Source organism: Hevea brasiliensis, chromosome 6 (genome assembly GCF_030052815.1).
Source record: "Hevea brasiliensis isolate MT/VB/25A 57/8 chromosome 6, ASM3005281v1, whole genome shotgun sequence".
NCBI lineage: Eukaryota > Viridiplantae > Streptophyta > Magnoliopsida > Malpighiales > Euphorbiaceae > Hevea > Hevea brasiliensis.
The window spans coordinates 101191589-101214510 of NC_079498.1; the positions used below are offsets into that span (position 1 = coordinate 101191589).

Here is a 22922-nt window from a genome sequence, read left to right on the forward strand (position 1 = left end):
ATATTTATCATGAATTTAAGAAACAAAATATATAGTGAGATTCATTTATTAAATATATAAATATCACGTATTTATATTTAGGATTTATAATAAACTAAGTTTAAACAAGAAAAATATATTAAAGATTTACCTTCTCTTTAAATAATTTTCTTCTTCTTGACTTGGTGCTATGATATTAATTATGCTTGGTTAACTATCCAATGATGATGATCTCGCAATTAAGTTTTGTTAATTATCTCATTAGCTATGATGTTATATGTACAAAAGACCATCCATATGATTGACTGGACATTGGCAATTTCTTGAAGGAGGTTAATTCGCTCATAAACATTTCTTGAATATTTTCAATAATATTCTGTGAATCTTGCTAATGGATGTTAGAATCTAAAGTTATATGGATAATGGCCCTTCTTGGTAATCTTTGAATTGCTTTATTGAAGTGTCACCCTTCAATCAAAGTTGTGTTCTATTCCATTTTAAATTATTTAATTTGATTGAGTACTTCATTATTACAATTAATAAACCAAACTTATTTGTGGAGGGAGAGGGAGAGGGAGAGGGAGAGGGAGAGGGAGAGGGAGAGGTATATATATATATTAAGTTGATAACAATCATTTCATATTGTGAAAAGAAGAGGAGAATCATCTTCTTTTGAGAAAACCATGCATCATTACAATAAAATAAAGTCTTTAAAAACAAAAGGGAAATATTGGGTAGTAGATTTCTTCCCCACATGGCTACAAAAGTATATATTGTAGATCAAAGCACCACAAGTACAATGATATACTTCTTATGGGAAGCCTCAAAAATTGCCAAAGGGGTCACACATTGCTTTAACTGATGAACATGGGCTTTAAACCATGTTTACACCTCAAGAACCTAACACCCAAAAGAAATAATAAAAAGAAAAAAAGTAGTAACATTCTTTAATTAATATTGTCTCTCTTGGTTGCTGCAATTCCTGAAAGTGATAAAGCAATTTAAAATTATGCAATGTTCACCAACTAAGATGAGTAATAAGTATATAATAAAGCTGATCAGTAATAAGTATTCCATACCCAGTAATGGAGAAAACATTAAACGTGTCTAGTATGAAGTTCTGTTACTAAGGTCTCTAGGGGCATTGCATTTGAAACACTCCATTCTGCTTGCAAAATTGTGTTCATTGCATCCCCACCTGTCCACATGAGTAATTCAGCAGAAGGTTATAAATTTTCACAGACCAAACACTCCCAAGAAAAAAAATGTTGGTGAGGAAGAGAAAAGGAAAAAAGAGAGATTCTGAAAGTATCTTGCACATGCAAAAGCAGTCTAAAATAGAGTTCAATACTTGCTAGAGCTTGTAGTATTCATTATGTAAATAAAGTAATTCTGTGTCTTTTCTAAAGGAGAAAAGTGGCTATACAGCCAAAGCACAAGTTACTGTTGCATTAAAGCTTGCAATTGAACAACCAATGAACTTTATCTCAGTGTTTCCAGTTTGAGTTTCAGTTAGAGTGAATGAAGCGATTAGTAAAAACAAAGCTCATAGATGGCACTTGTTTGCAACGGAAATCCAAAATGGTAGAAAATTTAGATACCTGGTGCAGATCCAATCGCCAGATTTCCATCCAGACCGATTGCTGCCACTGCCGAAGCCTCTAGAGCGAGGAATGTCAGAGTCAAAGCCCCCAGCAGAATCATCCTTGTACACACCACATTTAAAGCAACTTGAGCGGCTAGCAAAGTTGTGAGCCCCACAGTTCCCGGCAGTGCAGTACCAATCACCGGGACGAACGTCTGACCCGGTGAACCCAAATGATGACCCACCTCGCCCACCATAACCTCCAAAGTCACCTCCAGACCTCGATTCCCCACAGCGCTGGCACGAGTCACGTCTCTGGAAGTTCAGGTGCTGGCATGACCTGCAGTTCCAGTCTCCTGGTCTACTCATGTTTTCTGCATATACACAGATATATTAATATTATTCAAAGGATTTAGCTAGCTAGTTGCAATACAAAATTCTGCATACTCATTTTCATTAGTCAGTTCTCGAGTTCAAGTCTCTATTAAAACCAAGTATTAAAAGAAATATTGTAGGGTTGCAAACCTTCGGAGTGGAAACTGAAAGGGATTCAAAGAGAGTTGAAGGTGATCAAAGCCAAGAAGAAGAAAATCAGGAAAATGGTGGTGAGCGAATGTGTTGGATATAGGGGGTGCTTATATACATGGTTCGATCAAATAAAAAGGAATAAATGGAGGGCCAAGTTATGTAGCTTTTTCGTTTTCTTCACCTTGCAAAACCTTGAAAAATGGGAATCAATAATCCAACAAAATCTAAAGTAGGAAAAAGAGATAAAGGAAAATTCCAGCTACAATTCCAAAGACTGGATTTTTCGAAATATTGAACCATTTACTTTCGCCATTGATTCTTTTAGAGCTTCTTGACGTGAAAATTGAGAAATGCATATACAATTGCCATCAGACACGCTTACAGGTTTTCATTAGTACATGTATATTATTTCTACTATTATTATTTGCCATATGTCTAGAGAATGAGGCAAGAAATAGATTTTGCAACAATGAGTTTTAGTTCATGTTATTTAAGCCGTCTTCAGGACTGTGAAATATCGAGTTTAAATTTTAATCGAAGGTAACTGTATAAAAAAAAAAACAATTTTCATTAAATTATAATCTATCTATACATTAAATATTGTTGATTAAATTCTTTGAATTTTCCATTGAGTTCAAAGTAATAAGGTGAAATTAACAACTCTATTTATTTACTCACTTTTGGCCAATAGGACACCAAACAAATTAAAAAGCTCGGTTTTTTCAATATCTATTTCTCTCCATTTGGAAATTATGAATTTATAAGAATTTAATTTAATTTAATATTTTTTGTCAATTTTCATATTTAAAATGAACGAATTCAATTATTTTAATTTTATAAAATATATTTTTTTAAAATTATACATAATTATGTGAAAAATTTTTTAAATTCTTTTCTTAGAAATAATCTATTCTAAAGGAAGCCAAAATGTTTTACCAAATTGCTTTAAGCTAAATCAACTTTGATTTTTTTTTGTTCTTAAATTTTATTCCAACTTTTTAATTGGATGCTAGTACAATTTCCAACCTCAAGTATGAAATGAATTATTGCAGTGCCTTCAAGTGCACTGATCTTTATTTTACTAATTATAGTTCACTGAATGACGAGCTATATAACAAGGTCAATCTTCTAGCCTTCTTGTAACTTTTCTGTCTCAGTTCAGTATTATTTCAATGAACTCTGAACCCACCTGAACGTGATCGTAGACCTGCTTGGAGAAATATATCCATAATTAATTTCCTAGTGAAATTTTTAAAGGAAAAAAAAAAGCGTTCATGTCTATAATGAAAGATTAGAAATTAAAATTGTCAAATCATGAAATTTCACGCACATGCACAAGAGAGAATTAGCAGTCAAAACTGAAGTTATAAGTAGAAGCAAAGTTGAGCTTTAGATGGTCGCATTCAGTCCATGAAGACCAAAACAAGTGAGGAACCCACATAAAGCAAACAGAAGATATTGTCAGCCTATAACCACAACACAGTCCCAATCCAAAAATCTACTCAATCAACTCAACCACGAGCCCTGGCTGTAGAAAGGTCCTTTGACCATACAATCTGGGACCCTCAAATCACTAGCCAGCTAGCTAGCATGCAAGGACCTTCAACTTAGAAAAAAAAAATCAGGAGTAGCAGGACAATAAGAGGAATCCTTGCTGTATGTAATGAATAATTCTGTGATATTTTCTCTTGACTCAGGGTGTTGAAAAATGCCTCATTGCGGTATTATTCATCATGTTTTTCAGTTTACTCTAATATTATGTAAAATTTTCTCTGATCTAGAAGGTATTAAAGAATATCAATAAGGTTTAATTATTAAGCTTGTAGTTAAGCTAATTGAGTTTGGCTCCGATCCCTTGCTTATATTTTCTTGTTAATTTCTTTTGTAGCTAGCTAATGTGGGACTCCAACAAATTTTGACAAAAAAATCTCCCAAGGCAGGCCCACCCCTTAGCTCCATTATTCCATGAGCGGCAGGCGGTGGTGTTCTTTGTCAAATTATGCATATGCTTTGAGAATCAGCAAAGTGAAAGCAAATGCAAATGCATGGGTAAAATTGTTGTTGCTTTACATTTTTTGAATATTCTCTTTTTCCACACTTTGGTTCCCATCTAATAATAACAGAATGCATTTTACTTTTGCTTCTTCTTAACCATATCAAATACCGCCTCTCTTTTATACCTCAATTATTCTAATTATACTAATTTATGAGAATTTCTTCTTTTCTTCCTCATTTATCACATAAATAGAGGTATAATCTCTGAATAGAACATAAAAAATGAGAGAACAAAAGGTATTGAATTCTATTTCCATTCATGTTGAGCTATTTTTATTGTGATATTCTACTTACTCCATCATGAACTCAAGATACATTATACATGGTAAGAATCATATATTTATATATAAAATTCAGGATAAATAAGTGTCTTCTATAATTAAATTTGTACTATTTTGTAACTTGTACTTATATTTTCAGGGAAAAAGAAATGGAGTCAAGTTTTCACACTCGAATTTTTTGTTTCCCCTTTTGGATTAACCAAAGCCATATGCTATGGATGGAGAAGACTCTCTGAAATACAAATGGAATACATGGCATGATCTTTCTTTTGTAGCTACTTAGTAAAGGAGAGAGATTTTAGAAGTAGAATAGTAAAGAACAACAAGAAAAGAAAAAGAAAGACAAAGGCAAATGGTGAGTTTCAATAAAGATATATAGTTGATGATGGAATAACAAGTCTTCGAGGTTTCATTTTGACCACCTTTTTTTTTCTTTATTTTCCTTTTCTGCGGCTGCTTACTATTCCAATTCTCTCAAAGCCCTTTAATATCTCTCTTTCTCTGGCATATATAAACATGAAGCTAGCTATATAAGTATAGATCTGGCCTCCATTCTCTTGGAGAAGGGTAAAGGAGGAGAGAAGAGGCAAACTGTAAAGAAGAGCAAAGACAATTGGTGCGGATCGATTCGATTCTCTCCTTGGGAATCACACCCATGCATCACCACGACCAACTTAATATTTTGCTTTCTTCACACCCACCAAACCAAACATCTTTGTGCTATTTCTCAGTGTGTTTTGTCGAAGGAAAAAGAATTAGATAAAAGAATGCTACTTTCACTTTATTTCTTCGCAGAAAAAATCCAAATAAGATAAATAAATCTTAAATTAAGTTTTTGGCTAAATAAATCCCTGCATAATATTAAACTTAGTCTAAACTGATAGGTTAAATCAGTGAATTAACCAGTTTGCAATTAAACAAGATAAGGAAGCGACTCATATGACTCGATCGACTCAGCGGTTGAACCAATAAATCGGTGTGACCCGAATGATCTGGATAGTTCAATTATTCAATAATATATCTCTTTTTTTTTTGGTATAGAAAATTAAACTTTAAACCTCATAAAAAAAGTCTTTAAAATTCAAATTAATTACCTCATAAAAAGTCTTTAAAATGAAAATCAATTGAGTTAGCTTGGTACTATGTGTTTTTTATTTTAATATATTTATTTTTTAATGTATATTTAATATATCATATATAATAAAAAAATTATATATTTATAAAAATTTTTATGCATTATATTACTTGAATACTTTTATGTAAAATTTAAAAATACTATTAAAATTTATTAAATACAACTTAATAAATGTTAAAGTTTTATTTTAAATAATTAAAATTTAATTAATTATATTTATTTATATTAATAGGTATAATATTTAATTAATTTTAATTAATCTATATATTTAATTAATTTTTAATGACTCACTGATTGAACCATTGACTCTTTCACTCTGTCTCTTCATTGAGTCAACCTCCGAACCGGGTTTAATAACACTGAATCCTTATAATAAGTCCTCATTTAATAATTTTTTTTTCAATAATAAAATGTCTTTTTCTTAATTTAAAATATTAAAAATATTTATTAATTTTAATTAAAATAATTTTAAAAAATATGAAAAAATTATTTAATATAAAAATTAATATTTTATTATTAAAAAATTATAAAACAAATAATATTTTAATTTTTTTCTAAATAAATAAATTTATTTAATTAAAAAATTATATCTTTATTGAACTTAAAATTTTAATTTTAAACTTATCTAATTCTCCATTAAAAGTACAGGCTTATTTAATCTTTTTTCTTTTTTTTTTTTTTCCTCCTATGTTAGCAAATGTGGTCGTGAGCGTAGTAATTTTATAAGGCCAAAGTAGGCGTTGCCAAAATACCGAATCGGAGTAGAGTGGGCTTAGTATTGTTGGTATTGACTTGAGATTCAAGAAAATTAAAATAGTGGAACTTTCTCTCCGATTTGGATTTTGGTTTAGTTTTTATTTGATTTTCATTTAATTTTAGTTTAATTTGAATGTAATTTTTGTTTGATAAAATTTAATGGTTGATTTTTTTTTAAAAATCTAATTTTGATAAAAAAACCAAATCAATAAATTCTAGTTTAATTAATTCAACTTTATTCATTTTGATTTTAATTTAAACCAAGTCGATTTCGATTCTAAATCAATTCTTAATCAGATCGAGCCAAAAGGTCCAAATTAAAAAATTAACTTTTATTAAAAAGTCCAATAGTCTTTTTTTTTTTTACATGGCCACATCAATTAGAAAACACATATTGCACAAATTAGAGTTAAAATAAGAATATCATTATGATAGTTATATCATGTCCAACGTAAAAATATCAAATGCACCACTACGTAATTGTGATAAATTGGCATAGAGAAAGTGGAAAACTTAAAATGACGCAAGGGAAAGCCCTATCAAAAAATTTACTAATTTTAGACATTGATGTGAATTTATTGTCGAATAAAATTGAATGGCAAAAAAGAATATATATGGCCAACTCTTACTAATTTAATCTATTGTTGTAAATTAAATCTAGAACAGTAAAATTTTAGCTCAATTTCACTTTATTTTCATTATCTGCTATCACCCATCAAAAGAGAATCAAACATAACTAAGCAACCTGTGTTTTTCCAGTTTCTTGTCCTAGTCTCAATACTCAGTTTCTCTACCTTTTGTGGCCTTCCCCTGCCAAGGATTATCTTTCCTAGTTGGACAGTGGATTGACCCTCCCCATCTATGGGGAAGTATATATGGTTTTTGTAGTTGTTTTGTTTGTAGTAGTTTTGCATGTAGGCCAAGATGATTCTCTGTCAAGGGTACTCCTTTTTGACGACCTGTTTGGTAGTGTTTCTTTTGGGTTTGGAGATGTTGTAACTCCGTGGCAGGATTCTTTTCATGGTTGAGGTGATGAGCATCTCTGGGGTCATAGAGCCTGTTTGCCTATTAGATGACTGATCCCTAAGGCTAAAAGAAAGTGAGAAGCTGGTGAGCTCTACTCAGCGCTACCCTTTTGAAGCCTTGATCTTTGGCTCTATTTGTTGGTCTCGAGAGTGTAGCGCCGACGGGGATGTTGGGCTCTAGTTGGTGGTTGCTTAAGGCCCACTAGCTCGAACTGAGCTCATACTACAAATGTCAGCGACTTTTCTTTGTTGTCGGTGATTTAGTTCCAATTTAAAACTTGCATTGAAAGAACGCAAAGTAAGATTTTATAAAATAAAATTTTTGAAAATAAAATTTTTCATGATTTTTAAATCTTAAAAAAAAAAGAAGAATTTTTAGAAGTATTCAAAGTTTTTAAAAAGAAATTCTTATTAATCTATCAATTTAGTGGATTGAAAAATAAAAATTTTGGGCGACTCGAACCCCTTTGTATGCCGTTGGAAGGCCCAGATTTATAATGCATTTAACTTTTAACGGAATGGAACTTTTCTTGAAAAAAAAAAAAAACGGGGCAATAAATGTCAGCAGCAAAAGAATATTTTATTTTTGCCTTTTATTCTATTTTATTCCAATAATAATAAGACAATAAAGAGAGATCACTCCCACAGCATCAGCGTCTCAGAGAAATAACAAAATGAAAACAATAATCTTCAATTCCCAGCAGATGGGTGGGTTGGATTGCCGATGTTGGTTGGATTGTGAGGGTTGCTGAGGTTGCTTGGATTGCTAGGGTTGCTGAGGTTGCTTGGATTGCTGGTGTTGCTGGGGTCGCTTGGATTATTGCTTGGGTGACCTGGGTTGGAGCTGTTGTCTGAATTCATTCCCAGAGTGTTCTTCACTGCCTCTGCAGCTTCTTGGGCCATGTTCTTCACTTGTTCCCCAGTCTGCAACCACATGTGTTAGACCTCTTATCAACCCCTTATTACAATTATTGTGCTAATCATTGTTAGAATAATTAAAATTAAAATTATTATAATAATTATGATTAGTGTTACTCAGGGGGATAGGACCACCCCCTGTTATAAAATCAAATAAATAAAACACTGAAAAATAAGTGAAAAAAGAGTGGTAAACATAGAACGCAATAGTAGTGCCTGTTGAAGAAAGTTGGTGGCCTGGGAAGTGTAGGTACTATCCTGGCCAGATTGGGCAGGCCCCTGGCTCATAATCTCATCCCTCTTCAACTGTAAAGAAAAATGTATAGAATTAATCAAAATAAAAATCAATATGTTTTTTCTTAACTAACAACAAATTAATAAGCTATTAAATTAATAATTCAGTAATCGAATACTTATTCAAGTTTACCCTTACATTTAACAATTTAATTCGTTCTTTTCAAAACCTGAGATTGAGAGGTTACCTGAGCTTGACCGCTGGCATCAGTGGCATCGTAACTCAAGTTCTGACCTTGGTGTGCCATTTTCTTAATTTGCTTCTTTGTTGTTGTTGTTATTGTATGAAAGGATTTAGAGCACGAGTGAAGAAAGGATGGTTATAGTGCAATTTATAGGGCAGCAAATGTGGTGTTAGACCCTTATTTTACGTGATAGCTTTTACCAATGCATGGCAATGCATGGATTTAGTAGTAGTAATGGTTCAAAAGAAACGGCTTAGTAGGCTTAGATTTCGGATCGATTAAGATTGCCTTCCACATTTTGCACTCGATTAGTTTTACCCAATACTTCAAAAAAAAAAAAAAAAAAAAATCCAAATGTTGTTAATATGGATCTCGAATTGTCTCTCCTTCCAATCAGAAAAAAATATTAAATTTCTGTAAAAAATAATTTATATATAAAAGATATTTTTTATAAAAATTATATTTTAAAAAATATTTTATATAAAAATATTTTTATTTTTTATTATAATATTAAATTAATGGTACGTATTTATGTCATATATATATAAATATTTTTATAATTTTAATAAAATTATAAAAATTTAAAAAAAAATTTTAAATTATTTTTCTTAAAACTAGAATAATTTTCTTTTTAACTAGAAAAATATTTCGTTTTTAACGCTAAAAAATAAGACAACATTTTTTTAAAAAAAGCCATGGATTTTGTATTGTCTCCCCTTCAAATTAATGGAAAATTTTATTCAATGTAACGTTATATATAATAATTAATTATAATGAATTATGTAATATCTAACATGATTAAAGGTTACGTTGGTACATACAACAATCAAATATTTAAGGCTTCGTATGCTTTATATAAAATCATTTATTTGTGAAAAATATCTTTTTAAAAAATAAATTATTTTTTTGATAAAATATTAAAAATTAATTTAAAAATTAATTAAATCTCAAAAAGGAAAAAAATTTAAAAACGCTAATTGGTCATTAGTATTCAAAAATCTAAATCACAATTAAAAAAAAAGACTAATAATCATCAAATAAGTATTGAGAAAATGATTTTTTGATTTTAAAATAATATTTTTACCAACCAACGACAAAATCACCGCATAACCATTTTTAATTAGGGTTACTACAAAAATATTAAATTTTAATTTTTACCACATATATAATAATTTTTTAAATGTATGATTAATTATAATAATAGCAACCATTAATTTTATTTTGATGTGATATTAAATCATGTAGAAAATAATCTTCTGCTGCGGACCAATGATAGAAATTTACATTTTCAGAATATTATTGTATATTTCTTTTTTTTTCTTTAAACAAATAATCACTCCTATTGGGGACTGAGAAACTCCATCCATTTGACAGGTGTCGGAATTTCAGAACAACAACATGGCGAACTTATATAGGCTGTGTCATCAATCGAATTCTTATAAACACAACAAACCGACATAAGAACCAAGATGGTTGCCAGATGCATGGCACGTGCCTTACAAGTGTCGAAACCACAGGACACGTGTGAATCATACGACGATCTCCATATACTTATAAATGCCGGTGCAAGAACCCTGCTTCAGCCTCACTGGCCAAGATTTTTCCTTACTACTCAAGTCCAATCTTCCAAGCTAAAAAATAAAAAGCAACCCCAAAAACAAGAAATCAAAGCTTTCAAATTTCCTTCACACTGTAGCAGTGCAAGAATGGCATCTCACGATCAGTCTTTCAGAGCTGGTGAGGCCACTGGCCGAGCTGAGGTATATATATTATATATAAAAACTCATTGTTTATTTCTTTATTTTGATTCATATTCAATGAGCAGCTTATTAATGGTTTATGTGGTTTTCAGGAGAAGGGTGACCGGGTGACCGATACTGCGAAGGAGAAGGGCAGAGACGTGAAAGACAGGACCTACCAGACAGCCCAACAGGCCAAGCAGAAGACAGCAGAGACCGCCGAGGCAACCGAGGAGAAGGTTTATGAAGGGAAGGAGAAGACCAAGGGGGTCTTCCAGCAGACTGGGGAGAAAGTGAAGCAAGTTGCTCAAAGTGCTGCTGATACTGTGAAGAGTACTCTTGGGATGGATCAAAATCGTGATGATGAGAATAAGACCCATACTGGTTATGAGCACACTACAACTTACAGAGATTAGCTAGGTAGCTAGTCGCCTGAACCAATGGAAGGTTTCAGCTAGTTTCGTAGGAGACTCTATTTTGTTGTTGTTTTCAGTGTCGTGTCTTTTTTGTCCTGTCACCACCATGGCTATGGTACTGGTGTGTTCTTGGACTTTTCAAAGATGATGCTTTTAACATCTTCTAGGGGAAGTCCAAAAATAAAAAGGATCTAGTGTTCGAGGCAGCTTGTTATTGAGCACTGCCATTGTAATTCTATATATGCAACTTTGTTATGCAATTAATAAGTGCTTATTATTAAAAAATAAAAAAAAATTCCCTTCTCTTTGATTTTTGCTTTGTTCTCTTGATACATGTTTAATGTCAGGCGAAACCATCGACTAGATGTGGTAATTCAAAACTTACCAAAATAATTTATTTAAATCAATCAATTATTTAAATGGCTTAACCATTATGGACAGTTTGATACAGCGAGGTTGAGCTTGGAGACTGGAACTTTGCAGCCACAGCGCCACAAGGAGATTTTGCTAATATATCCTTTATTTCGTGGGAAAAAAAGGAAAGCAGGAAATGTGCTTTTAGTTCTTCCTAATATGAAACTGTTCATTGGTTTGAATTTTGTTCAATATGCAAAGTCAAGAATGTCAATGTGGGTCTTTCATTTCTAAGAAAGGTTGAGATTTTGCTCAGCAAATCACTCAAAATCATTTACATAACGGGAAAAAAGAAAGATAAGGTACAACAGTTAACGTGGTTTCTTTGTGAAGTAGTAATGATCAGAATCCTGCAATCCGTTTTATCAAGGAAGTCAAATTGACAAATGGTTGAGCCGATAAAATCAAGCTTCTTGCATGTTAGCGAGTAATAACACGATCAGAAGTAGCAGAACCAAGGCATTTCTTTGAAACTCATCCAGTCCGCCGCCAATCCAAAATGTTCTCTTATCTCCAGGAAAATGATTTTTGTAACAAAGCCATTAGAGTCGGGCAGACTCTCATCATGAGGACTGGCATGGATGAACGTCCCCAGAACATAAAATTCCAAATCCGTTTTAATTATTGTTCCCATGAACAACGCAAAATAGCCTTGGATGACGTTATATTTATTCGCTCATGTCATCACCTCTTTCAAGATCACTAAGTCCACCAAATTCTTCTTCTTCCTCTTCTTTACTATCTTGATCAGTTTCCATGGCCTCATCAGATTCTTGTTCATCACTTTCATCCTTGTCTTCATAAATTACTGGAATTACTGTTTCATTTTCTTCTGATGCATCATCAACCACCTGTTTTCAAAGAGAATAATTTTTTTAAGAACAAATTAAAAAAAAAAAAAAATCAAATTGTGCATTATAAATTGCACTTCATTAATAGCAGAATAAGAGTGAAACGCACCCCTGCATAGAGCAAGTCTAAGCAACTTGACAGCTGAATAGCTGATTGGAAAGTTGAGATTCTGGATTCAATTAGCTGTAAAACAATGACAAACACTAAATTATAATAAGAACAAAGCATAGACACGTAAAAAGGAATCATAAGGTAATAATCTAATGACAATCGCAAGGATGTGCAAGGGCAAAAATGCATCCAACACAAGTGCAGGCATCATGCTCAATGCTATTTCAAAAGATAAACACTAAATGCCATTAAAAAAGAGTGATCCAAATATTTCAAACTAGGAGAAATATAGGTCAGATAGTCTACTGTATTTCAAATCACAAATAGTTTTATTTTTAGGGAGGGTCCACATGATCACTAGGACATTAAAGTACATGACAGGCAGTCAGAATCATATATGGCCGAAAAAGGGTCGTTACCATAACACAAACTTTCCAGGTGTTTAAATTTCTCACCTGATATAAAGAGTTCAGGGCAAGCAAAGAAGAATCCTGGGACATTATTCCACTTGCATGTTGAAGAAGTAAACGTTTTAGCCAAGGGAGGGCACATGCCAAGATTGCTCCCCTGCAAATAACAGTTAACTTGTAAGACCCAAGATGCACCCAGTTGTTAAATCGAACTGAGCTGCCTATCCTTTATCATAGATTCTTGGCACTATATATATATATATATATATATATATATATATATATAAGAAAAGACCACATAGTTTAATTCAAATACACCAAAAGTACATATGGAGAAAAGAAACACAAATACATTCATATTTTTCATAAGAACAGCCAGATTCAGCAGATATCAGTAGTGCTGTAAAACAATTGGTTAATTACCTTGAATCAATTATGGTTAGAAGAGAGTGCAAAAGCTTGAGGACATCAGATGGATTAAGCTGGGAGATTGAATTTGCAATAACCTGTAAAACATGATTTTTTTGTCATTCGACAATTGAAAGAATAAAAATCAGCTTGAATGGAAACACACAAAGGCAATGCACCCAAGTACATTGGCAGTATCAGGGATGTAAAAAGTCAAGCTATACTACTCTGACTGGCAAAGTATTGAAACTCAACTATACTTCTATTGAGTAGCTCGAGTCAAGCTGAGTTTGAAAAATAATTCACTCAAGTAGCTCACGAGTCCAATTGACTACTTAATTTTTCATAAAACCTTAAATATATTTATATCATGAGTCATTTGTAAATAGTAATTTAGAATATTTATTATGTTATCCTAAATATGTAAAAACAAGACTCAGCTCACTGGAGTTCATTCAAGCTTTAACTTAAAACTGATTAAAAACTTGACATGAAATTTTAGTAACGTAAGTTGAGCTTCAAGCCTTGAGTTTTTTTAGTTGAATTCAAAGTAGTGCATTATATTGACTAGATTACACCCCTAGGTAGCATATACAGCAACTAATTAATGATAGTACAAAATGCCCTTACTTTATCTGTTATTCTGTTATATTGTGGACTTTTGTTCCTTACTGTACCATCATCCTTAACAAAAAAAGAGCAAACAACCTTCTCATCTTGGGTATACAAGCAATCTAGTAGAAGAGCATGATCTTCAGCATGTAATGCTTGCTTGAGAACAACATTGACTGAGTCTGCACTAGGTGGCTTTGGCAAAGGAGGTGATTCCTGTTTCTCATGTCTCTTGGGTTTATCAATATCTTGTAAATTTAAGCTTGCAAGTTTCTCACCCATGGTTGGCTCATTCATATCATCTTCCACGAGGACTCCATCCATAGCCTCACAATTATCTGCATCAAACACCACCACAGAAAACACACAAGCTTGTTTAAGGATTCATTCCAACAGTACTTCACAACTGCCGAAGCTAAGATGTAACATGTAAGCAGAAACAGAAATAACTACCATAGTGGGTAAATTAGCATAATTTAAAATTCAATATCATTATAAACCAAATTGGAGTAATTTTGATGGTGATATAGCTTTGGGTGGATAGAGAAAGTCAGGATAGCATACTGCAAATGTTTTCTTTCTTCAAATTTATATTGGCTTTTCATTTTACTTTGTGATACCATAATCAAAGCTAACTTCTCTCGAGGAAAAGGCCTTACCCAAAGATTTTCCAGAAGCAGAGCCAAAATTACAAACAATAAGATTTCAATCAAATGAAGATGTAAGTTGTATCACAGTAGGATCCTAAGCCAATCAATGGTTCACCATTTGTATTATTAGATCTCTCAACTCTACATCTTAATATTTTCTTCCTTCCTGAGATAAAAGAATTTATGAGAAAAGAAGAGGTTAATTATAAAAAGGTAGAAATTGCTATTGCTATCCCTCACTAAGTCAAACAGGATGGGGAATAGAAAATTAATAAATTAATGCCCAGCAATCACTCCAGATACCCTGGAATAGAATAAATTCTTAAATTCTTAAATCCTCCAATGCAGTTAAAGGAAAGGACAATTAAAAACCAATAACACAAATGGAAAAGGAACATTGTGCTATTCCTGTGTTCTATGCTAAACATAGACCGCCAAGCAACTTTTAAGTTAAAGAAGAAATAATGAAAAAACATGAAGTACTCATTTTAATAGTCTATTAATCTATTGACAAACAATAAACAAGAAATATTACCGGTTAATCACAACAACAAATGCTGGTAGGCTCAATAGAAATCTAATCAAATAATTTAAGATTTATGATAAAGCCTAGAGTTAAATTTAAGTGATTGTTTAACAACCCATACCAGAATCAACATCTCCTATCATATCAGATGCAGCTCGTTTCTTCTTTGTTTTTTTATTTTGGGTTGAGGCAAGTGTTGCTTCTGATTCCAAATCATGGAGATCTGTAAAAAAATTAAAAAAAAATAAAAATAAAAAAAGATAATATCTGATCACGATGTAGAACTACAAAGGCAAATCTTAAATATTTACCCCAGATAATTAACATAAAGAGAGATTTCTTCTGATTTTCATCATTAGTAAAAGGAAAAAGGAACACTGATTATCTCAGATTTTTCATCATAGCAAACATTACATCAGAAAAGTTGTAAGTGCAGTTAACATTAGTAATCTTCAGCCTAATGAAGTTCAGATAACAAATCACTCAAGGAACTGTGCAGACAAAGATGTTCCGGTATCATAAATTATAATGTTGTGGAATCTTGCAGGCCTAAAAGATCTACCACAGGACTTCCCTATTTTTTACATGGAATGACAACATAAAACTTTAGAAAAAAATAATAATAATAAACCTTGACTCCAAAATTAAAGTGTGTACAAAGAAACACCTTTTCTTCCCATGTGATTACAAGTTGAGATGCACTAAAACTTAAAAAATTTTCCAAATGAATTCCTTCAATCACATTGTTGGAATATCACTTGTGGGAATAAGTCCCACATCGATAGCGTACAAGAAAATTAAAATGCATATAAGTGTTGGCAAACCAAATCAAAATAGTTTAAACCATTTTGGAGATGGAGAGCCTAGTTTGAAGCCCAATTCAATGTGTAGCCTAGTAGTTTGATATTCACACTCCTAAGTCCGTAATTCTCAACATGGTATCAGAGCAAGTCAATTCGGTTTTGGTTTCAATTCAATTTCCTGCTGTTGCCACTGTGTTTCAGTTTCAGATTCAAGTGTCAATTGGATGTCCCAGTTGCCACTTGAGGGGGAGTGCTAGAATATCACTTGCGGGAATAAATCCCACATCGGTAGTGTACAAGAAAATTAAAGGGCATATAAGTGTTGGCAAACCAAACCAAAATGGCCTAGCCATTTTGGAGATGGATAGCCTAGTTTGAAGCCCAGTTCAACATGTAGTCTACCAGTTTGATATTCACACGGGTCCATGGTTCTCAACACACACGAACACAGTTTCTTTATATCAACGATAAAACTCCTAAACTCCAGAGAAAATTGTGGGGACAAAGACAGAAGATCTTAAGATGAATTGTAAGGGAAAAAAAGGATGGTACTAGGAGAGATAGAGAGAAACAGAAAAAAGTCAAAAGACAATAAAAATTTAAAAGCAAAAAGAATGAGATATCCTTGATAAACAAATAACAAAAGAAAACTATAGAACATCTGTCTCACTGCAGTGAGACAAATTTTATTTATTCATGTTCCAATCTGCAATGCTGCAAGAAAAGCAACCAGGGAAGACTGATAAAATTGCCATACCTTTCCTAGGCAGAATTCCATTTTCTCCAGCATTTTCAGTTTTATCTGCAGCACTGACAACAATGTTCCCCCCAGAGTTGTTGATGTTCACTATGCTAAACTGTGGAGAATCTATTAAACCATAAGCAATAATGGCTGTCAACTGTTTTTCATCCTCTAGATTATGTAATCTGGCAGCCAAAATTGAAGTGCGAATCTTCTTGGAATTTTCACCCTTCTGCTGGTTTGTTTCAGTTTTGTTACCTTTTGCTTTGATTTTTGTTGGATTAACCTCATCTTGTGACATGGTCTCGAAATTCCAAACACAGGCTATGCCTGCCTCTGATACTGCTAAGACAACTAAACCATCTTCTTTTTCTTCACCCCTATTCTTGCATTCAAAGACTAATGGAGGATGTCGCATGGAAAGAACAGGACCACGACTTACACTTTTGGAACTCAAATCACATTTCCATAAATAAAGATTTTTCTCCCCAAAACTTGATGTAATAATAGTCTTTGCATTATTAGCTACAGAAATATCCTGCACTGGACCCTGCAATAAAAAGGAATGAAGTTCATCAATCCTGTTTAGCATATGTGGATAGCCATCCAACAATGCATAAAATTTTCACTCACCAAGTAATCAGGGAACCTTAGAAGCTCTTTTCCATTCTCCAGGCTCAGAACCCGTGTCCTATTGCTAGCTAGAGCTAAAATATTCTCATCTGGCACATCAAGAAGTAATAAATAAAAGGAGATGACAAAGAGATTACATATCAAACTGAAAAAAATTACTTTAACAGAACAGTAAAAATGACCTTACCACTAGAAAAAGCCACACAAGAAATGGGCTTCTTGGATGCTTTAAATTCCATTATCAGCTCTCCAGATTCTGACTTCATCTTATATGCCATTCCATTAGTGCCAACGCTATGCAGAGTGCGGCCTTTATTCGCAAAAGAGAGACCAATGACTCCACTGCATAAGGAAAAAGAAAGTGTATTTTATTACTCATCTTACATTTTATCTAAGTCATTATGAATGGATGTCACAGCCAAAGATCAGGTGCTCTTTGAAAAAATAGCATTCACTTAATTAGCTTACACTGAGAAAATACAGTTATTCACTTGCTTATAAAACTCTCCACACATAATATCGACCACAAAAGAGGAAATGCAAATCTTACAAACTTAAAAATTGTACCCTGGGAGACATCCACTAGATTTCCACTTTGTGTCATTGGTGATAGCATCAATAGCCAAAATATCTCCATCAATTGTGCCAAGAGCTAATAAGAGCGACCCATGTTCTTTTTTACGCTAAAATTTAAAAGGAATAAAAAAAATGTACGTGACAAATTTCAGGAAGCAAAAATAAAAAGAAAAAAAAAAAACCTAAGAAGCTTGAGATTTTGTACCTTCTTTCCAACAGAACTGCAGGCTATACATGAATAATTAACAGGGCAGTCATCTGATTGCTTCCACTCTGCCAATAAACTTCCATTGCCTGTATTCCAGATCTGCAGAATGCAAGAAAAATTTAAAGTTCATGCAATGTTTAAAATAAAGATAAAAGAAAACATGCACATATTTACAAAAGTAAAAGAGGTAGAGGGCCAAACATTAACAACAAACCATTTCCAAGGCAAGAAGCCGTTAAAAAATCTTGAACTACGGCATCTAAAACACATTGGGGTTATACTTACTAATTGAAAATACCAACAATTTTCTAAATAATATTTGGCTGATAATTGCAAAGTAATTTTGTTACTTCCCAATCAGAAATCAAGCTCGTATTCACTTCCAGAAAACAATACAAGTGACCCAAAATGCTAACCAATTCATGGCTATACAACCCACAGCCAATTTGCTCATTGTCAAAGCAACAACCCAAAAACAAAAGAGGTTGACTATGCACTTTATCAGTTAACTGTGACCAAAAGTTCTTTCTTTCCATTGTATGTGGGTGTTATTGCAAATGTCTAAGGGAGGGAGTAAAACAAGAAAAAACCAGAGAAAGGATCTCTACTACACAATATCAAAAGGACCACATTATAATTGTAAATTATGCAGCAAGAGAGAGAAAAAGCTTACTTTGACAGTTCCATTTGGAGATAAAATGGCGAGGAAGTCGCCATCAGGAGTGAAAGATGTGATTACAGGCTTCAATTTCTCTTTCCCCATTGAACAGAATTATCACTTCCCACAGAGAGAGAGAGAGAGAGAGAGAGAGAGAGAGAGAGAGGCGTGCGCTTTTAGTTTAGAGAGAGAGCGCGGAGGGAAGAAAAGGTCACACGCTTGCACTCACTGATTTCCCCAGTTTAGGGTTTTGGGTTTATTATGGGAAGTTTGCACGGTAACTATATTTTTTATCAAGTAAATTAAATATTATTATTGATGGATTTTACCATTATTTTATTTAAAATATATTAAAATTATTTTGTTCATAGAAAACTTTTTAATTTTTAAAAAATTACATATATTATTAATTTTATTTAAATTAATTTTTATTTTTTATAAAGTAATTATTTTATAAAAATATATTAAGTTAACATAAAAATAATGATAATTAACAATAAACTCATTAATTAAAAATATTATAAAATTTATACATTTATATTTTAAATTAATATCTAAATAATTTTTTAAACCATCTAAATAAATTTTTCCCAACTATGAAAAAAAATATAAAAATAAAATTTTCTCTCTATTTATAAATATGATATTATTTAATTGTGTCCACGTGGGAAACAGCCACCAAGAATCTGTACCTCGCTCTCTGATCGGCTCCCTCTCCCGCGAAGGGTTTGATCGAGCAAAGGACCGACTCGCTGCTCATCTCTCCACTGGTACTGACTTAGCTCTCTCTCTCTCTCTCTCCTAGGGATTCGATCAGGTTCTCTTTCTTGTTCCACATTTTGCTATACGTCTTATGTTTTTAGCTTCTTAGAGAATGAAATATAAGCAGAGCGACCGTTTCTTTCCTCCTTTTCCCCTTGAGCGAAATACTTAGAAATCGGAGTTTTGATTTTGCCGTTGTAATTATTTCAAATGTTTTACTTAATTGTTACTTGAACTTAGATAGATGCTATGTTTCGGATGGTCTTTGTGATCTTTCTCTTCAAATTTTTGTTAATTCTGGCTTGTTGATGTTGCATAGGTCATGGCAAGGCCTTTGTCAAATATACTGTTGAAGGGCTTCGCAGGTCTCCCTGCAGTACGGTCTTCTAGAACTGTAAGAGCCGACACTCTCTGCTTCATTTCATTTCTGTAATGAAAATGAAGCATATTTATGTATAATCAGTTTGACACTAACAATCATATGAAACATGAAGTAGTTCTATGTGCTTAATAGCACTAACAGAAAGTGTTATATGAGGATGATTCAAAATGGAAAGTTTTATAAAATGGAACCATATTTATGGATAATTAATTTGACACTAACATTATCATATGAAACATGCGAGACTAGTCTAGAATTAGAAATTATCTTGTTGAAGCTTTTGTTTGAAATTTCAACTTATAGGTGGGGTTTGGGTCATTTGGGAATTTCATTTGCAAAGCATGCCCATATTTACACTAGGCCTACTAAAAGTTAAGTTTTCATGGTTCTTACTAATCTCTTTAACAATGGAAAAAAAACTGCAAAAGTGCTTTTGTTTTATTGCTGAAGTAACTGCACTTTATGTTATTTGGCTTCTGGTGAAGTTGGATTTCACTTTACTCTGAACCACAAGTTGCTCAAAGTGGCAACTGTGCCTGAATGACCACCTCATGTTTGAATTATTGAGTGATGGAGTGTGTTCATGACTATTATGGCCATAATACCCTCATATTTCACTTTGGATCATTTGTAGGTTTTTGGATCCTTTAATTGCAATGGAATGAGATATTCAAGTACTACACCCAGTGATCCTGACTCACATGAAGATTTTCGACCAAATAATAAACTTGAGAGTTCTGGAATATCTTTGAAAGATATTGTTGAACAGGTGAATATGCCCTTTGAAAGCATATTCTGACCTTATCATCTTTTGTTGAACAATGGCAACTTTTAATTCAGTAACCTCTTGCCTGATATGGTTACTTCTGGTGAAGGATGTCAAGGACAACCCAGTGATGATTTACATGAAAGGGGTGCCTGATCTTCCTCAATGTGGATTCAGTGCCCTGGCAGTAAGAGTGCTGAAACAATACAGTAAGTGTAAATATTGTTTGTGTTATTATTTTCTTGATAGTTCATATCTTGATGAACTTACACGTTCTTAAATCTACAAATGATCAAGGGCTAAATTCTTCTTGTTGCTGGTAATCCAGAGAGTGCCTGTGATGTAGTATTAAAATGGCAGGAAGTATTTCTCTTGCAAATGGGAAGGATGGCTTCTTTTCAAATTAATGTTTGTCTGAGGTGTAGTTTTAGCAATCAACTACAATAGGTCATTTCTGAAAGACTAAATTACAATATTTTTTATACTTTTTGGGTTTCTTTCATTGTTTATAGTTTTTTCTTAACTGGAAATAAATGGCGCATGAAGTTTTTTCGCAAAAGGTTAAAGAATAAGACCAAAATAGTAGCCTAAAAGTTAAAACTAATGAAATGATTCGAGGAAAAGTTTATGGCATGACACAAAATTTTCTCATTAAATTCATGGTGTAATTGGTGTTAATTGTTCAGTAGGCTAATTCAAGCGAAAAATTTTCTTCATTAAATTGCTTAAAAATGCTTTCTTGAGACCCATATTTTGCAAAACACCATTGTTTTGAGGTTCTTATATTGCTTAAGCAAGCCCCGTCATTGGGAGGAGCTTGGAGCTCAACAAAATTTTAGCATAAGCACACACCCCTAACCCATTGGACAACTAAAACAAAACAGTAACTTTAAAAAAAAAAATTTGAAAAGTTAAAAGCATAAGATACAACGTGCAAGGTTTATGATGTAGAAATTAACCATTAATTGTCATTTTATCTTTTTAGTATCCCATACTACTGTTATTTCATTTGATGTTTCTTGCAATCACAATGCATATTCATGACTTAGTTATAGAAGTGCACTAGGATTTCCAATTCATCAGCAGCTTATGGCAAAGGGCTTGAAAATAATGTTTTTCTAAAAATGGTTCAATTTCTTTCTGGCTTTAACTAACCATCTGTTGGTTCCTTCTAACTGGAATTTTTTTTGTAATTCATTAATCAATGATCAGTTTGTTCACTATGCATTCTCTTTACTTTGGTGCATTTGTCAAATTATCTGGTTCTAATCAGTACTCAGAACTCAGATCCTTTTTTTTTTTTAAGGTTCATTCTAGATCTTTGGTTACTAGTTCTCATCCTGGTTTAATTTTTAACTTTGCATAGCAAATATATCTAGTTATTATGATATCCTTACAATTTTTGGTCTGTGCAGATATTCCCTTGAGTGCGAGAGATATTTTGGAGGATCCTGAGCTGAAAATTGCTGTAAAATCCTTCAGGTAAGTTACATTCAGCGTATTGTAACTCTATGGTCTGTTAAGGCTTGTTATTAACTACTATCAGAATCTCTTATTGTAAATTTCTTTGGTGCCCCTAGTGGTTAGCTGGATAAACTGCAGTAATTAACAGCATTAAGCATTCTCCGACTAAAGAGTTGTCAATATGATGTAATCTATGGACATTTGTTACTACGTTTACAATTTCTGTACATGGATGGTAGTATTACTATCACCGTGATCAATGACCTCCCTGCAAGCCCCCACCCCCACCAAAAAAAAAAAGTGGCATATAGACATGGAACTGTTTGTTGTGATTTCTCCTTAACAATGAATTTGGCTTTTATAAGATAATTGATTGTTTTAAAAGAAAACAATATGCTTCTGTCTGCTAGTTTCTCAAATCCTGCATTCCGTGCAGCAATTGGCCAACATTTCCCCAGATTTTCATCAAGGGAGAGTTTATTGGTGGATCAGATATAATTATGAATATGCACCAGGTTAGTTTGCATACTCATTTTACATTTAGACACACTTATTCCATTTTTTTTTCCCTTCCTTTTCTCTGGAAACCTTTAAGTTTGACAACTATAAAATATGCAAGCTCCTGATTTGATTATTTGGTCCTTTGCAGAGTGGTGAACTGAAAGAAAAGCTCCAAGATGTTGCAGCCAATCAAAAGTCTGAATAGTTCTCTCATTGAATAAAGGGTAGATTTTGCTTGTTGAACCATGAAGGAATGCTTAGCTGAAACCACCAGGCGGAAAAATAGATGGTTTAGAATGGTGGGACTATAGATTTTAAGGAAAAAAACAACTTATTTTTCGTTATGCAAATGAATCGTGTATTAATTTGTCCTCCAGCCATCGGTTTTTGTTCCATGAAAAGTATTTGTATAGGCATTTCCTATTCGAACAATGAAAGCCCAAATATCCAATTCTCATTCAAATATACCTGCAGTTTTATCTATGATGAAATAGATATGATCCCATTTTCAGTTGAGATTTATGTCCAACTTTTCATGCTTCCCTTGA

At 32.8% G+C, this 22922-nt stretch overlaps 5 protein-coding genes across 8 annotated transcripts; 2 read left to right on the forward strand and 3 right to left on the reverse strand.

Moving 5' to 3' along the window:
* Positions 1–632: 632 nt before the first annotated feature.
* On the reverse strand, positions 633–2238 carry LOC110635896 (uncharacterized). The gene is made up of 4 exons (XM_021785395.2): positions 2090–2238; positions 1581–1938; positions 1059–1177; positions 633–961 (listed from the first exon to the last, which is right to left on the reverse strand). The coding sequence occupies exons 2-3, from the start codon at positions 1931–1933 to the stop codon at positions 1087–1089; spliced, it is 444 nt and encodes a 147-aa protein (XP_021641087.1). The 5' UTR covers positions 1934–1938; positions 2090–2238; the 3' UTR covers positions 633–961; positions 1059–1086.
* Positions 2239–7903: 5665 nt separating this feature from the next.
* Positions 7904–8851, reverse strand: LOC110635862 (uncharacterized). Its single transcript, XM_021785348.2, has 3 exons — positions 8745–8851; positions 8479–8568; positions 7904–8268 (listed from the first exon to the last, which is right to left on the reverse strand). Exons 1-3 carry the CDS (start codon positions 8802–8804, stop codon positions 8035–8037), a joined length of 384 nt encoding a protein of 127 aa, XP_021641040.1. The 5' UTR covers positions 8805–8851; the 3' UTR covers positions 7904–8034.
* Positions 8852–10305: 1454 nt separating this feature from the next.
* LOC110635906 (late embryogenesis abundant protein D-7) lies at positions 10306–11206 on the forward strand. Its single transcript, XM_021785406.2, has 2 exons — positions 10306–10501; positions 10594–11206. The coding sequence occupies exons 1-2, from the start codon at positions 10448–10450 to the stop codon at positions 10894–10896; spliced, it is 357 nt and encodes a 118-aa protein (XP_021641098.2). The 5' UTR covers positions 10306–10447; the 3' UTR covers positions 10897–11206.
* A 310-nt stretch (positions 11207–11516) lies between these two features.
* On the reverse strand, positions 11517–18758 carry LOC110635907 (uncharacterized). Of its 4 annotated transcripts, none has more exons than XM_058148858.1 (12): positions 18515–18758; positions 17839–17940; positions 17625–17740; positions 17245–17399; positions 17058–17146; positions 16440–16974; positions 15001–15102; positions 13722–14041; positions 13107–13189; positions 12729–12840; positions 12271–12345; positions 11517–12161 (listed from the first exon to the last, which is right to left on the reverse strand). In XM_058148858.1, the coding sequence occupies exons 1-12, from the start codon at positions 18602–18604 to the stop codon at positions 11979–11981; spliced, it is 1962 nt and encodes a 653-aa protein (XP_058004841.1). In that variant the 5' UTR covers positions 18605–18758; the 3' UTR covers positions 11517–11978. The 4 variants fall into 4 exon arrangements, with proteins under 4 accessions (XP_058004841.1, XP_058004842.1, XP_058004844.1 ...); XM_058148859.1 differs by having other exon boundaries at positions 13800–14041; positions 18515–18757; XM_058148861.1 differs by lacking the exon at positions 17625–17740 and having other exon boundaries at positions 18515–18532.
* A 354-nt stretch (positions 18759–19112) lies between these two features.
* LOC110635905 (monothiol glutaredoxin-S15, mitochondrial) lies at positions 19113–22890 on the forward strand. The gene is made up of 7 exons (XM_021785405.2): positions 19113–19269; positions 19581–19655; positions 20278–20412; positions 20519–20618; positions 21825–21891; positions 22310–22388; positions 22523–22890. The coding sequence occupies exons 2-7, from the start codon at positions 19584–19586 to the stop codon at positions 22577–22579; spliced, it is 510 nt and encodes a 169-aa protein (XP_021641097.1). The 5' UTR covers positions 19113–19269; positions 19581–19583; the 3' UTR covers positions 22580–22890.
* Positions 22891–22922: the final 32 nt, after the last annotated feature.